Here is a 16,345-nt window from a genome sequence, read left to right on the forward strand (position 1 = left end):
GGATTTGTGTCTCACAAAATGATCCATAAGGGTTCAAATATAGAGTATCCCAAAGTTTTGGGATACTTAGTGTTAAGCATCATTGAATTTCACTCGAGAGTGATTCGTGACTACCCACCTAACATATGGACAACACTCAACTCACACCAACCAAAACCCCCAAAGCCGAGATCACTGGCTTTTCTTCTAGGTGCTCCCGACACCTGTCCCCACCCTGGTGAACCAACTGACCATGCATCTGGAGATATCTCTAGAGGCTGCAGCGGGTGGGTGATATCATTGAAGAAGGCAGTATTTAGGCCGGATGACCTTCCAAAAAATCCAAATCAAAACTTAAGTATGAGCAATATAACAAGACTAATAGTTTTTTTTATTTCTCTAGGATTCATACATAACTCAGTAAATGATAACCTATATATCTACTTTAAAGGCCAAGGATTTATCTTCCTAGTGCTTTATGTGGATGATATCCAAATTAAGACTCATCTCTCTGGGAAATTTGAGATGTCAAATCTTGGTGAGTTGCACTACTACCTTGGAATCCAAATATGAAGGAACTAGAGACAATGGATTCTTGAGCTCTCTCAGGAAAAACACATCTTAGATGCACTTCAAAGGTACTTTTAATCTTGTGGCCACTCCCATGCAAGCAAGCCTTAAGCTTTCCAAGGCTTCCACATCCAAACATCCGAGCAGGAGAAAAGTGATATATCTTGTGTTGATGGTCGGCAGCATGATCTATCCCGTGATTTCTACAAGGCCAGATTTAGCCTACCTTGTAAGCTGCATGGCAAAGTACTTGGAGAATCCATTGCAAGAACATTTTGCAGTTGGTGCTTGAAGAAGCATGCTATCACAGCTATGTCTTTAATAAAATCAGAATATGTAGTAGCAGCAACAATAGCAAAGGGGTTGAGTAAGCTTCTTGAAGATCTGCCTCCCATATAGCTCTAGTGTGATAATCAGTCTGCTATTGCTCTTATGAGGAACTCATGATTCCACTCAAGATCAAAGCACATAAAATTGCATTTCCACTTCATATAGGAGCTGATCCAAAAAGGCAAAATTCTCTTGGAATTGTGACCTACTAACATGATGCTGGCAGACGTACTGACCAAGGCTCTACCTTGAGTGAGTCTTCTTGAAACAGTCAAGCTAGATGCTGACAAACGTACTGACCAAGGCTCTACCTTGAGTAAGCCTTCATGAAAACACTCAAGCTAGGTGACAGAAACCAAACAAAGTCCACATCACCCATCCTCAAACCACCGAGAGTTGCCACATACTCATGTATACAACCACCCAAATGCAATGAAGTAACTATTGAGTCTTTCCACCAAAACTTACAGCCGTGACAAACAATCACAAGTAGAGAAAAAGAACTCATGCATTATTTAAATTTTAGTTTGAATGTCACTATGAATGTAGCGACTACAAAAGATATGACAAATAGCAAAGCTCCAGCTAGAAGTTCCTCGTCCCTTCCATCAACCTCTTGGGTCTTCTCCTCTGCTGTGGTGAAATTCCTTGAAGACGTGTGATTATAAGTAAGAGGAAAGCCATACAATCCTGGATTGCCTTCATAGCTGCTGCTTTGAAAAGTTGTAAGCTGGCCTCCCTGAGGAATCAAGCCTGATAGATTGTTGTAGGAAACATTCAGGCTGTAGAGAGTGTTCAGCAAAGTAAGAGAGCCTGGAATCGTTCCGCTCAATGAGTTCTCAGAAATATCCAAGATCTGGATGTTATCAAGATTTCCCATGGACTCTGGAATTGGGCCTGATAGGAAGTTATGAGAAAGATCCATCTTGAGTAGACTGCGCATGTCACCAATGCTTGCCAGGATCTGGCCGCTTAGATTGTTGTGTGACAAATCCAGCACCATGGCGCTGGAAACCTCCATCTTGAAATGACTACCATATAGCAATATTGTCCAGGAGCACTCTGGATGAACCAGAGTGTTTAAACGCTTCTTCAAATCTTCTAAAAGAATTCCTTGCATCTCCAACATAGTATCCATCTTGCAATGAGATTGTCGAACCTCCAACAATTTGCAGTTCCCCAAATCGGTATCAGTAACAAAATTCTTCCCAAACACTAGCTCTCCCGTTGCGTTTCGGCCAATACGAGCAGGAACTCTCCCAGAGAAATAGTTGTTACTCAAGTCCACCATAAGCAGATTCTTGTTCTTGGACAAGCCCAAAGGTATATCACCTTGTAAAGAGTTATTGCTAAGTTGCAGAGTTTGGATTTGATTCAGCTCCTCGAAAGACAAGGGAATGCTTCCGATAAGCCTGTTGCTGCTGAGAGATAGCCAATTCAAATTCTGAAGCCGTGAGAGCTCTGGAGGAATGACTCCTTCGAGCATGTTGTAACTTAAGATTATTGTGGTCAAGTTGGAGCACATTGCAAGACTGGATGGAATGGTGTCTTGAAGTTTGTTCACCCATGCAAGAAGGTGGCGGAGGCGTGGAAGCTTGTTGCAGAGTGTCACTGGTATGTTTCCACTCAATGTATTGAAACTCAAATCCAGCATCTCCAGACTAGTGCAACTCAGTACTGAGTAAAGAATTCCACCAACAAGCTTATTGTTTGGCAATAGTAGGCTTTTGAGTCTGGAAGGAGATGATAAAGAGCACACATTGTTTTGAGTGTTGTTGAGATTATTGGAGCTGAGATTCAGAAAGAGAAGTCTGTAATGGATTCCCAAAACTTCACCAGAAATACGATTATAGCTTGCATCCAGAAGCTCAAGAGATGGTAAGAAGTTCTTGCTTAAGCTTGGACTGCCTAGGAGTTCTATGAATGTCCCTGAGAATGAGTTGGAAAAGAGTTTAAGCAGTCTGAGTGAAGAACACTTAGCTTGTCCATGGAAAAGTTTTCCAGAGATGTTGTTGGAGGAAATATCCAGCTCAATTAGATTCTTGCATGCCTCATCTGAGTGGATTTGAAATGTGGAGAATCTATTTCCTGCCAGGTTGAGCGTATGAACTTTGTTGGAATCATAAAGGGAAAATGCGCCAGAGAACTTGTTATCAGAAAGTGAAATATTTTGCAAATTGGTGCAAGTTTTGATCAATTGTGATGGTATTCTTCCTGTGAATTGATTGCTTGAAAGATCCAGATACTCAAAACTCTTGCAATTCAGCTCTGATGAAATTGTGCCATTGAGCTGGTTATGCGAGAGATCAAGCCGAGTCAAGTGTGGACAATTGCCAAGAAGCTCAGTTGGAAAACTTCCAGTGAGCTGATTTCTGGAGATATTGAGCACTCTTAAAGAGCAAGATTGCAAAGATATCCCTTCCAATGTATCTGTGAAAAGACTCTGATATAAATGCAATTCCTGAAGACATCCCAACTCCTGGATTGTGGTCGCAAGAAGAGCACTGGATAGTTCTAAGGATTGGAGGCTAAGCTCAATCACCCGACCTTTCTCAGAACAAGTTACACCATCCCACTTGCAAGGAGTGCTTTGGTTCCCATTCCAAGACTTCAGAGTTTTGGAATGATCAACAACAGCATTTTGGAAGCGCCACAATGTGCCAGTGTCTTTTGTATTCGCTACAACTGTAAGAAAACAGAGAAAACAAACCAACGCAAACATGACTTCAGTGTTTTCTAATATTTCACGGACTTATAAACAACACTTACACCATATGTGAGTCAAAAAGAAAGAGCAGAAGGAAGTCAATCCTTACTGCATATTCAAAGTATTCACAAGAAATCAAATATAACAATTGCCGTGTCAAAAACGAGTCTAGTGAAGAAAACAAAAAAGAAATGACTCAAAGGGCCCATTCAAAGTCAATCTAGAGTATGACATAGTATCACAGATCCACTCGCTACATGCCACCACGTGTACAATGCATCAGTCTGTCTCCCATTTGTACAGACTCAAATGGGAGAGCTCTAGTACAGTCTCCCATTGGCCATGCACACAATTGGATCATAGTGTTCCACAAGATGGAATCATTCCAACACAGGTGGACATTACATACCTGTGAATCATAGCTGTCCATGACACAATATTCCACTCAGGCATCTCCCCTAGAATCTGCCGTACTGCACGTGGGTGGCTACATTGTATATGTCCACCATCACCAGTCTCACTAGGGCATTGCGTGGAAGATCCTTTTAGTATCTTCCAGCTTCCAGTGTTAGAAAATGCTTGGAGCATCATATTGTGATCCCTTCAACTCAAACAATTTACTGGCAATGCCATAATGAAGTAATTAATATGGATTATGAGGAAAAGGAAGTGAGTTATTTTCCTTAAGTTTTTCTCACAATCAATGTTAGCATTAATCCATTAATACACCTTATATGTTTTATCCATGGACACCAAATTTAAGTGATAATTGATATAAGAGTTATGCACAATGTGATATCTAAAAATTTAATTAAATATTAGGATTGAAGTTTAGCAAATGTCACCACATTTCCAGTTTGCAAAAGGTGGGCATGTAACCAAGAAATTTATGAGTGATGTCCCAATAAGGCACAAAGAGTCGTACAAAATGCCACCATAGCAGCCAAATAAAAGCTAAAAGTAGGAAACAATCCACCTATATCATTATTATTGCTTGCATTGGCATCCTTCTGAAGGTCACATACGTACTCAAGTTCTGCAGCAGATCCCTTGGGGCAGAAATTTGGGATTGTTCCTTCAAAGTTATTGTGAGAGAGGTCAGCCATCTGAGGCTCTTGCTCCAATTTGTAGGAATGGGACCATTAGTGAGATGTCAATCCTTTTGATGCTGGTCGAAAAACTCCAGTTTGAAGGAACACCACCTAGGAATCTGAGAGATCGCAATGGTCCCAATTGTGTGATCTGACTGTCCTGTAGCTCGTTGGCTGAAATCCAAATGCTGCAGTTTTGTGCACTTGGATAGAGCAGCAAGAATCTCGAGTTAAGGGTTTAACAAACCATATTCATTTAACAAATACGCTTACCTCCTGAAAGATTGTTTTCCAGGTGAGGTGTTTGAAATGCACAACCTGAGGTGAAACTCTTCCAGTAAAAATTGTTGACAAGTTCAGTGCAGGTGAGAAATGAATCAAAGATGCCTTGGAAGTTGTTGTGAGAGAGCCTGAGAGAGCCTGAGATGCCTCAGATTCCGCTGAAGGTAGACATTTTTAGACTGCTTGCACTTCTGCAGCATGGAGGTTTTTGAGCTTTCTCAGAGCAGGAGAAACTGTGCCATTGAGGTAGGGAAATTACACTGTTGTGAGGAACCATTGGCAAAAGTTGTGGCTGTTTGATACATTCCAATCAGAGAGTGCTTGGTCCTGTTGCCTTTTAAGAGTATGATAAAATCGTTGCTCTGAACATGGCTGATTCCTGCACAAATTCATGATAGCAAGCATAAGAACAAATGTAACAAGCCTTTTCTTTTCTTACGGCTATTTATGTCTCATACATTCTAGATTGCTAGCACCGCAGATAACCAAGATGCAAGGTCAAAATATTTCGAAATTGATGGTCCAATGTCTAAACTGACCCAAGACCGAAGACCAACGACTGCGCAGACCCCGTGCCGTGCCTTCGGCTAACGACAGAGGTGGTACGGCAGAAGCATGCGACGAACTTGTCCTTCACTATGCTAGATCCAACAATAATAATGGATGTTTCACTTTGTCTTTGAATCTGGAACTTGGCTCTTGTAGCGTTTCTCCTCTTGAAATTTCTTGAAATTTGCAATTACACCACTTTTCCATTTCCTTTAAACTAACCTTTACCAGAAAGAATGTTGGAGAATGATACATACGGTCCCGCATGGCCCGGCCCGAGCACAAGCATGCCACCAGCAACCCGACCAGCTCGTTCTGTGTCGTTGTGCGTCTTACAGGCCGACAGCAGCGTGTTCCAGCCGACAACACCCGGCTCCACTGGCATGAACTCCATCAGCTCCTCAGCCTCGTTGAGCTTCCCAGATCTCCCAAGCAAGTCGAGCATCCCCACAAAGTGCTCCACCCCTGGCGTAAAGCTTTGGTCCTCCACCATCTTGAGGAAGTAAATCCGCCCCTCCTCCACCAGGCCCGAGTGGCTGCACGAATGGATGATGCTCAAGAAGGCCACTTGATCGGGCTGGACTCCTTCCAGATCCATCTCTTGAAACAGCTCCAGTGCCTGCGCTCCGTGGCCCTGCTGCGCGTAGGCTGCGACCATGGCCGTCCATGAAACCACCGTCTTCTCGCGCATCTTGTCGAAGACAAGCCTCGCTTCTTCTGGCTTCCCACACTTCCCAAACATGTACACCAGTGAGGTAGCGACTTGGACGTTGGAGTCGAATCCAGCTTCTGTGATACGTGAGTAGACTGCGCGGCCCTTGTGGATGGAGCCAGTGCTGGCGCACGCCTCCAGGACGCTTATAAAGGTGGTGTCGTTTGGTGCTTGATCCATCTCTGAGTAGAGCTCCAGCGCGTCCTTCCCGAGGCCCTGGCTCGCGTAGGCACCCAGCATTGCGTTCCAGATAACCACGTCTTTGTTTGCCGTTCGGTCGAACAAAAACCTGGCATCTTCGAGACTCTTGAGCTTCCCGTAAATGTGGACGAGCGCTGTCGCGAGTATGAGATCGGACTCGTAGCCGCCGGCTCGAAGTTGATGGTGGACTTCTTTCACTTCGTTGAGATTGCCGAAGTCTGACCAGGAAGTAAGAACTGTCGTGAAAGTGATGTCGTCTGGCGTTAGTCCTTCCAGGTTCATGCGGCGATAGTGTTGAAGGACTTGACCGTGGCCGTTCTCTGCATGAGCCCGGATAATCGCGTTCCAGGCAGGAACACACCTTCGTCCCTTGATCTTCTCAAAAACCGTCCTCGCATCCTCTAAACTCCCACACTTCCCGTACATGTCGACGAGCGATGTCAATATCCTGTCTGTTTCGATCCCACTCGCAGATATCCTTGCATGGATTTCCCTTCCCGCGTCCAAAGCCCCAGAGATGCAGCACGCATCTAAAGCGGCTACCAAAGTCACTGCATTCGGAGCCACACCCGCCTTCTCCATCTCCTCAAATAACTCAAGAGCTTCTTTCCCTTGCTCGTGCTGGACGCACGCCGTGATCATCGTAGTCCAGGTAATCACGTTTCTGTGACTCATACGGTCGAAGATCTCTCTGGCAGCCTGTAAACTCCCGCACTTCCCATACATATCGATGAGGGAATTCTCGATATACATCACCGACTGAAAACCTTCGGCTCTTATCCGTGTGTGGATTACGTGCCCCTCGACCAAGGCACCCAAGAGAGAGCAGGCGTCCAGCAAGCTGACGAAAGTCACGTAGTCCGGCTTCACACCCTCTAGATCCATCCTCCGAAAGTGAACAAAAGCGTCTTTGCAGTGCCCGTGCTCGGCAATGACCGCCAGCATCGCAGACCAGGAGATCAAGTCCCTTCTCTCCATCCCTCCAAACACGGCCTTCGCAGATGCCAAGTCTCCACACTTCCCGTACATCTTGATAAGTGTGTTCCCAGTGGAGACGTCTGCTCCAAATCCACAGATGACAACGAGTTCATGTGTCATCTTGCCTTCCGCTAGAGCACCGGCGCTAGAGCACGCCCCGAGAATGCTCATGAGGATGATCTCGTTGGGCCTTACACCGTCCAAGTTCATATACCCGAAGAGTTGGATCGCTTCTCGGACATGACCAAGTTGGGCATAGGCCGAGATCATGGTGCTCCAAGTCACCACGTCTTTCTCCACAATCCCGTCAAACACCTGTCTCGCTTCGATCAGCCGGCTACACTTGCCGTACATCCCCACCAGCGCAGTTCCAACGATGAGGCCGACGTCCAGCTTCTTCCTCGCCACCAGCCGGTGGATCATCTCGCCTTGCTCTACAGCCTCTGCGTTAGCACACGCATCCAAAACGCTGAGAAAAGTTACCTCGTTTGGCTCCACGCCTTCTTCCTCCATCTTCTGGAACAAAACCAGCGCTTGGTCGTGATCTCCTCTCTGGGCATATGCTGCAACCATGGTCGACCACGAGATAACGTTCCTGTGCGTCATGCTCTCGAAAAACTCTCTGGCCTCCTCCACACCCCCACACTTCCCATACATGTTGAGGAGAGAATTACCCACGAATTCCCCGCAGCACAGCCCCGTAGCTTGCATTCTCTCGTGCGCTCCCTTGCCCTGCGACAAGGAACGAGCATTGGTACAAGCACTAAGAACGCTGATGAAAGTCACTGTGTCGGGCTTGACGCCACTCAAATCCATGTACCTCAAGATCTGAAGAGCTCGATCGTTCTCGCCATTGTGGACGTGCGCTTGGATGAAAATACTCCACGAGAACACATTCCTCCTCTCCAGCCGCTCAAACGCCATCGCCGCGTCCTCCAAGCTCCCACACTTGCCATACATCTGGACGATGAGATTCCCCAGGAAGGTTTCGCGATCGTCGCCGCCGGCCTCGGCGATCGCGGAATGCAGGCGCCGTGCGTCGGGGAGCGATCGCGATGCAGCGCATTGCCGGATCTGTGCCGCGAACGCTGCCTTGTCGAAGGATTGAGAGCTCCTGCTACTGGAGGCGACGGCGATGGAGGGGACCTCCAGCGCCATCGCTCTCTTGCGGGCTAAAACCCTAACCTACAAATTCCCGCATTTTTTCGAATTTTCGCGTGAATAATATCCCTCTTGTGAGGCTGTGGTTCTTCCACGCGCATATTCCCCCTTGTGCCAGCATCGTTCTAGGGTTCTTCACTGCGAGAGAAAGAGGATGGATCCACTCGCGCATTTCTAGGTAAGCGCTGCTCGGTTCTCGGAGCGCTGGAGCTGGCGATGGCGCTGCTAGATGGAACAGGCAGTTTCCTTCACCCGCACAGGCAGCAATCCAGAACGATTCTCACGAGAAAGACCCGGACGATCACCAGGATTCTAGTCGCGAGGCTCAATCCCACAGAGGATCGCAGGGATTCGCAGCGGCGACAGCTAATTATCAATTCCTCTTCGTCCCGGCATGGGAGAATTGGGAAGAAGCTCTTGGCAATTCCTCCAGCCTTCTCGGCGCTAGGGGGACTAGAAGGCCCGGAATCGGTCCTCCAGGCGGTGGGAGTTCTCACAGTGATCATCCTCGTTCACGAGGCCGGGCATTTCCTCGCGGCCAGGCTCCAAAACATCCATGTTAGCCAGTTCTCTATTGGATTTGGGCCGAAGCTGGCCACCTTCCAGAGAAAAGAGGTGGAGTACTCGGTCCGGGCGATTCCGCTGGGCGGCTACGTGGGCTTCCCGGACGACAATCCAGACAGCGAGTTCTCGCCCGAGGATCCCGACTTGCTCAAGAACAGGCCCATCCTGGACAGAGTTCTCGTCATGTCCGCGGGCGTTTTCGCAAACATCGTCTTCGCCTACACGCTCCTCTTCACCCAGACGCTCACGGTGGGGCTCCTCCAGCAAAAGATCCTGCCGGGGGTCGTCGTCCCGGAGGTTTACGCGAGCTCGGCCGCAGCTAGAGCCGGGGTCCGGCCAGCCGACGTGATCCTCGCGCTCGACGGCCAGGAAGTCCGCAGTGACGAGCGCTCGGTAATGCAGATCGTGGACGTGATCAAGCAGCGGCCGGGAAAGAAGATCCAGATGCTGCTCCAGCGCAGAGGAGAGGCAGTGACCGTGGACATCTTCCCGGACAGGAGCAAGGATGGGTATGGAAGGATCGGCGTCCAGCTCTCGCCAAACATCCAGACCTTCCGGGTGAAGGCCCGAGATCTGGCGGACGCCACCGTGCAAGCTAGCCGCGAGTTTTGGAAGCTGGGCAGCAAAGTCGTGGAGGGATTGGCGCAGGTGGTGGTGAACTTTGCTCAAACCGCGGACAAAGTCTCAGGCCCGGTGGCCATTGTTGCGGTGGGGGCCGAGGTTGCGAGATCGGACGTTGCGGGGCTGTTCCAGTTCGCAGCGCTGCTCAACTTGAATCTGGCAGTGGTGAATATCTTGCCGCTCCCGGCGCTGGACGGAGGCTATCTGGCTTTGATCGCGCTTGAGGCGCTGAGGGGTGGGAAGAAGCTGCCCGACAAGATAGAACAGGGGATCATGTCGTCAGGGATCTTGCTTATACTCGCGCTGGGGATTGTTCTTATGGTCCGTGACACGCTCAACCTCGGCTTCGTCCAAGGCTTGTGAGTACACTTCCCAACAAAGTTGATATATATATATAAGGCCAGTGCAGTCGTAGTAGTTCAAGTGAGTCCACCCATGTTCTAAAATGCTGTAAGAATTAACATATATAATACATTTTACCTAAAATAAATAAAAATTAAATTATTTTAATATATTAAATAAATTATTTAATTATTTTTGGTACATAATTTAATTTTTATCAGTTAGATATTGTGGGTGCTTGGAACCCTCACAATATGTAATTTTTTAATTCAACAGTTTAAGTGATATTTTTAAATTTAAAAGATTTCTATTAATCTCATCACCTATAAAAATGCCTCTAAATCTAAATAAATTGCTATGTGTTGCATGTAGAAATTCTTGGTTTGCTTAATAATAAGTGTTATTCTTACTTATTAATCCAATTGATCAAATAAAGTTTATAATTATAAGCTATGTCTATATCTGTGTATCTCTATATGTATAGTCAGTGAATGTGAGACATTGAAAGATAGATATATATAGATATATATATATATATATATATATATATATATATATATATATATATATATATATATATATATATATATATATATATATATTACCCTAGCTAGGTAATACACTAATTATAATAGTATAGCATATGAACTATCTATTTAGGATTGAATTTAATCCATCTATTTTTATATATAAACAAGGGTTTAAACCCTAATTAATATACTTATTCTTATATCTCGAGCTCTCACATTGGTAGAGTTAAAGGGCATTGCAATTTGCCCCTGAAGGGCAAAGTTTTTTAGCAGTGCTTTATTTTAATATTTGGGATTGTGCTTTTTTATTCTTATTTCTTCATTCTCTTCTAGATCTAAATTTCTATTAGTTTTTCGCAAGATTTAGAATTTTAGTTATTGTTTAGATCTGCTCTTTCTTCTAATCTTTATTGCATTCTTTTCTTTTACTATGCCATGCTGTCATTGATCAAGGAGTATATCACTTGAGGTTGCTAATGCTGCTCCATTAGATCGAACTTTTGGTGCTGTGGGTGTGATCATATTAGTGTTATACCTATCCTTGGTGTGTTGCTGTCTTTAGCTTTTGTGGAATGTAATTACATGGCTTGTTCTATTCTTGGTATTCTACTATCTTTTGTTGATGTGGAGTGTGATTGTGATATTGATTGGCAAGCTATGGATGATGTAATCCAATTCTTGGAGAATGTTCGAAGATCAAGTTTATGGGAAAACCATGTATATGAGCTCGAATGGATTCTAGAGTGTATGATGAGCTTGATTATTATAGAGATAACTTTGGAGATGAAGTGGAGATTTTGTGGGGTACGTGTCAATATTTCAATTTACCATTTGATCCTTTCTCTCTTTTTTTTGCTCTTTCCCAACATTTTCTTATTTTTCGGCTTGGGCCACTTTCTCATGTTCCTAATATTTCTTCCTCATCTACAATATTTGCTTCTCTTGGCATGTCAATCATTTGTGACTCTCATGATTCACATTCTCAGTCTAGTGTTAAGTTGAGTGTTTTCTATCCTCCTCATACTAATCTAGATGTTGAATGTGTCTATGAAGTTGAGAATCTTGCTTTTGTTTCATTGGCAAAGTCTTTGATTAGTTCTGGTGTTGAGTATTCCCTTGTTCCAAGAGTTGAGTTACTTTGGCCAAAGTTTTGGGTTGAATGCATGCCCCCACTTGTGAGTGCAATTGAGAGCCTTTGTTTTACTGTTACTATTTAGGAATTTATATATTCCCTTGAGAGTGTGGATATTGTTATTGATTTTCCCATCTTAAGTGTTAAGTTATGTGTTGAAAAGTTTGAGCAATGTGAATCTTTTGCTTATATTGTGATGGCCAAAATATTTTATGATAAGAAGTCTTTTATTTTCCAAGTTTTAAACACATGTTCTTTTGATTTCCCCATTTCTGCATTGTTAATTGTTGCAAATTCCTCTTCAAATGCTTCTTTATCCACTTTTTCTTCTTTCATAATTGTTTTTCTTTAATTTTTCTTGTTTTCCCCTTTTTGCCCTAACACTTTAAACTTTTATTTTTTTGGAGGAGGGGGTAAAGGGGATGGATGAGAGTCCAACCCCGACGATAGAGTGAGGATGAATGAATGTAATAGTGGAGTAAGGATAAATAACATGGATTATGGAGTGAGGATGAGCATAGCAAGTCCAAATGGAACATTTGGCCCCGACGTAATGAGGCCAAACGGATGCAATAATGGAGTAAAGTTATACATAGAAGGCAAAGTAAAGATAAGCACAGCAAGTCCAAATAGAATTAGTGCTTCAAAACTTTTTTTCTTTCGAAGAAGGGATAAGGAGATATGGAAGACAAACAAAGTGAGTCTAACTTCCCTAATTTAAAGTTATGGTTGCATGGTTAGTTTGAGCATTTGGGAGTTATATATAAAGTTGCAATTGATTCATCAAGATTCCATAATCAGTTAATGCTTATTCCATGGCTTTAGGTTTTATTTCAGTTATGGCTATCAACAACTTTATTGGTGGTTTTATAGGAGCTTTAGATTCTTGTGGAATTTATAATTGCCTAACAGAAGCTCTAGATATTCCACCTAATTTATTATCATCACCTTTTCATCTTTTGGAAGGGAGGATGGTGTAAAATTTGTAAATACATGTGTGTCTATATTATATATATATATATATATATATATATATATATATATATATATATATATATATATATATATATATATATATATATACATATTACTTTAGCTAGGTAATATACTATATATAATACTATAGCATATGGACTGTCCATTTATGACAGAGTTTGGTCCATCCATTCTTGTATATAAACAAGGGTCTAAACCCCAATTAATATACCTATTCCTATATCGCGAGCACTCACAAAACATATTTATAAATTATATATATATTATAAATACAAGATTAATCTAAATGAATAATGGCAGAATATCCCAGAATATTTAAGCATATTTTAGGTATATCCATTACCTAAAAGTGAATTAATTAATACATAAAATGAATTTTAGGGAAAATTAAAAAAATATTAAAACTATTTTTTAGAAACTTCAAATTATAGAGTTAATGAAGAAATAGTATATATAAAAGCTATTTTATATCGCTTTTCATTGATATTGATGAGTGGTATAAACCATGTCGACCAAACCAGAACACGAATGGAGTGGACTCCTGCTACAATAAGTTCTCCAGCCTTGGCCTCTCAGTCTGTGCCAGACTAATGCCAGTCTTGTAATGGCTATGTGGCAGGAAAGCTGGTTAATCGTTTGTCAATGAAATTTTCTATCAAACTTCGCTTGAATTTTGTAGGCTTTGAACATAGCGATTATGGCAATGAGAAGTGCCATGTAGCCAACACGATAAACCTGGAAGAACAAATATCGTGTTCATGGGCAGCTTGATCAGACCAGTGGGTATGTTTGACTGTAGCAAACAGTGAGAGAAGTGTATGAATGCCTTGCTGCTCATGGCCACAAGGAACGATTTTGGGATGCATTAGTTCGTGCAACGTGACCCATTTTTCTACGATTGAGTCGAGCACTTTCACAAGAACAAAAGTTAATAGACTTTACCACGGAGCCCCATCAAGAAGCCAAAGCTCTGGAACTGGACAGGATGAGTATGGAAGGATTGGCGTCCAGCTCTTGCCAAACATCCACCGGCGGACGCCACCGTGCAAGCCAGCCGCGAGTTTTGGAAGATGGGCAGCAAAGTCGTGGAGGGATTGGCGCAGATGGTGATGAAAACCGCGAACAAAGTCTCGGGCCTGGTTGCCATCGTTGCGGTGGGAGCTTTGGTTGCAAGGTCGAATGTTGCCGGGCTGTTAACGCTGTTACAAGTTGAATCTAGCAGTGATGAATATCTTCCCGCTGGATGGAGGCTACCTGTTTGATCGCGCTCGAGGCCGCCCGACAAGATAGAACCGGAGATCATGTCGTCGGGATCTCGCACTGGGGATTGTTCTTATGGTCTGGCACATGTGAGTTCCTCTTTCTAACGAAGTTAATATATATATTAATAAGTAGTTTCTTAAAGTAAAGAGATCAACCATTCAGGTACTGGCACAAGTTTGCGCTCTACTCCACAGTCAGTGACCAGGTGAAGATCACCTTGCTGCAGAAACCATCTATGGCTGTTGCGTGACGAACGCTCTCGTAGATGATGTTTGTCATGATATAGTAGCTAAGTTTGCTAATCGTCGTTGGACCTCCCCGCGAGCTCCTCAGTGAGGATCTCGGCTCCTCGTCGAGATGAAATTTTTTCGTGGTGGAAACTTTTGAGAACCTTGAGCTGCGCTCTCTTCTCCGTCATGGCAACGCTCACCGAACGATCTCCACACACACCTTCCCTGTGCCATAAAATTCCCCAAGTTGTTTGTAACTGTCGTCCTTATGATCGTAAAAGAGCTGTACTGGTCCATCCTCCCGAGATGGAAGCCCGCAAGTTGCTCTGTCCACTTTTCTTCTTCTACCACCAAACCATGTTGCAAGACGGCCAAGAAGATCCGCGTGCTCGGCAGCCCGAGGAAAGGCTCCACTCGTTTTCTCAACTCCATCACGATCCTCCTCCCCACTTAAAAACAATGGCACTTCTTCCTGCACAGCTATGACAACGTCGAGATTCCCCTGTCCGTTTTGTCGGGAAGGAGCTGGCGCTTGATCATGGTTCGCTACTTCTTCCACAGCGGAAGCTGGAGCTTGGTCACCCACAGCTATGACAACGTCCAGCTCGTTGATTCTGGAAGAAGCTGCTTCCTCCACAGCTGCTACCTTCAAGCTCGACTCAGTAACCTCCAGATCTGCCACTTTGATCATTTCTGAGTCACCACTTCTCACGGGCTTTTCCTCCTGCCTTTCCAGAGCATTCCCCGTGTTGCCAGCCGAGTCTTCTTTCTCGAGAAGCTTGAAATGGATGTCGAGGGAGCGAGCACACCAATCCATCCATTGCCTCCTACGAGCGAGTGTTTCTTCTAAACCAGCGATAAACTCAGCTCCGAGTACGTCACCACCATTCTTGCTAGCGGGCTGAATCTCATGCCCAGGCTTGAATCTCGTGGCATCTGCAAAACAATTGAATGGTTACTGAATCAAATTCAGAATCACGTTACCTTCTTTGATAGTAGAGGCGTGACCAGAAAAGCTGTTACAGCCATGTCTCATTCCTTTGAGATCTCCATCTCTCCAATCTTGCTTGTCCGGCTCGATCCACTCCCATAATGACGCAGGAACATGCTCGAAATCAAGCACCATCTTGGTTTCGCTATTAATCGCACCTGCAGAACAATCGTAGCTAAGCTTTCTATCATGGAAAAGTTTAGATCGTCGTACCTTTGTAATAATTCTCGAGCTCAGCGGTGTAGCCGTTGAAGAAGTCAATATGAGACTCCCTTCTCCTTCTCATCTTATCCTCGTTCATGATCGCAGGCTCGTGAACAAGCCAAGAAAAGTCTGATCTCCAAGCCTGGATCGAGTTTTCCTTGAGCTGCGCGTCGTAGTAGTCGATGTGATAAGCGTGGTACTTCACTCTCTTGCGGAGTCGAGACACTTCCATAGCAGATTCCCAGTCAAGATGGTCTCTCTTTTGGCGGCGTGGAAGGCCGAGGGTTTGGCTGCGAGGAGCTTGGTCACTCTCCACCATCTCGACTTCCGGAGGCTGAGATTTCCTCTCCTTTGCATCTGAAAGAACAACCATCCTATCGTCACTATCAAGATTCCTGGGAGTCCTGACAAGTTGATCCCCCTCAATCTGGTCACCTGTAAACGAATGACATGTGAGTTCTAACATATCCCTGCAGAGAGTGATCATACCTTCGATAAAGATGATGCATTCTTCACTTGACTTCTCAACTTCCTCCACGGCTGTTGCCTTCAAGCTAACCTCAGCAACGTCCAGATCTGCCAATGAGTCTCTGTGTGAACTTGTCACGAGCGTTTCTTCTTCTTCTTGATCCGACTCATCCTGCTCCTCGCACTTTTCCAGAGTGTTGCCAGAGTCTCCTTCCTCAAGAAGCTTGAAATGGATGTTGAGGGAGCAAGCGCACCGATCAATCCATTGCCTCCGACGAGCAAGTGTTTCTTCTAAACCAGCAATAAACTCAGCTCCGAGTACGTCACCACCAATCTTGCTAGCGGCCTGAACCTCATGGCCATGCTTGACTCTCATGGCATCTGCAAAACAATTGAATGTTTACTGAATCAAACTCACTCAACTCAGAATCAAATGACCTTGTT

At 44.5% G+C, this 16,345-nt stretch overlaps 3 protein-coding genes across 3 annotated transcripts; 1 reads left to right on the forward strand and 2 right to left on the reverse strand.

Moving 5' to 3' along the window:
- Positions 1 to 1,390: 1,390 nt before the first annotated feature.
- LOC112348380 (receptor-like protein kinase BRI1-like 3) lies at positions 1,391 to 4,692 on the reverse strand. Its single transcript, XM_024680758.1, has 2 exons — positions 4,512 to 4,692; positions 1,391 to 3,564 (listed from the first exon to the last, which is right to left on the reverse strand). The coding sequence occupies exons 1-2, from the start codon at positions 4,690 to 4,692 to the stop codon at positions 1,391 to 1,393; spliced, it is 2,355 nt and encodes a 784-aa protein (XP_024536526.1).
- Positions 4,693 to 5,654: 962 nt separating this feature from the next.
- LOC9645971 (pentatricopeptide repeat-containing protein At2g13600) lies at positions 5,655 to 8,321 on the reverse strand. Its single transcript, XM_024681112.1, has 2 exons — positions 8,220 to 8,321; positions 5,655 to 8,131 (listed from the first exon to the last, which is right to left on the reverse strand). The coding sequence occupies exon 2, from the start codon at positions 8,108 to 8,110 to the stop codon at positions 5,726 to 5,728; it is 2,385 nt and encodes a 794-aa protein (XP_024536880.1). The 5' UTR covers positions 8,111 to 8,131; positions 8,220 to 8,321; the 3' UTR covers positions 5,655 to 5,725.
- Positions 8,322 to 8,672: 351 nt separating this feature from the next.
- LOC9645972 (probable membrane metalloprotease ARASP2, chloroplastic) lies at positions 8,673 to 10,239 on the forward strand. The gene has a single exon (XM_024681109.1). It carries the CDS (start codon positions 8,777 to 8,779, stop codon positions 10,106 to 10,108), a length of 1,332 nt encoding a protein of 443 aa, XP_024536877.1. The 5' UTR covers positions 8,673 to 8,776; the 3' UTR covers positions 10,109 to 10,239.
- Positions 10,240 to 16,345: the final 6,106 nt, after the last annotated feature.

This window comes from Selaginella moellendorffii, unplaced genomic scaffold (genome assembly GCF_000143415.4).
Source record: "Selaginella moellendorffii unplaced genomic scaffold, v1.0 SELMOscaffold_29, whole genome shotgun sequence".
NCBI lineage: Eukaryota > Viridiplantae > Streptophyta > Lycopodiopsida > Selaginellales > Selaginellaceae > Selaginella > Selaginella moellendorffii.

What these genes read in the sequence shown, in the direction of transcription:
- LOC112348380 (XM_024680758.1), bottom strand. Translation starts at nt 4,692, where the DNA reads ATGGCTGACCTCTCTCACAATAACTTTGAAGGAACAATCCCAAATTTC. An exon ending in GGCTGCTATGGTGGCATTTT is followed by an intron (nt 3,565 to 4,511) that starts GTACGACTCTTT and finishes GTTTTCTTACAG; the next exon opens with TTGTAGCGAATACAAAAGAC.
- LOC9645971 (XM_024681112.1), bottom strand. Translation starts at nt 8,110, where the DNA reads ATGCAAGCTACGGGGCTGTGCTGCGGGGAATTCGTGGGTAATTCTCTC.
- LOC9645972 (XM_024681109.1), top strand. Translation starts at nt 8,777, where the DNA reads ATGGCGCTGCTAGATGGAACAGGCAGTTTCCTTCACCCGCACAGGCAG.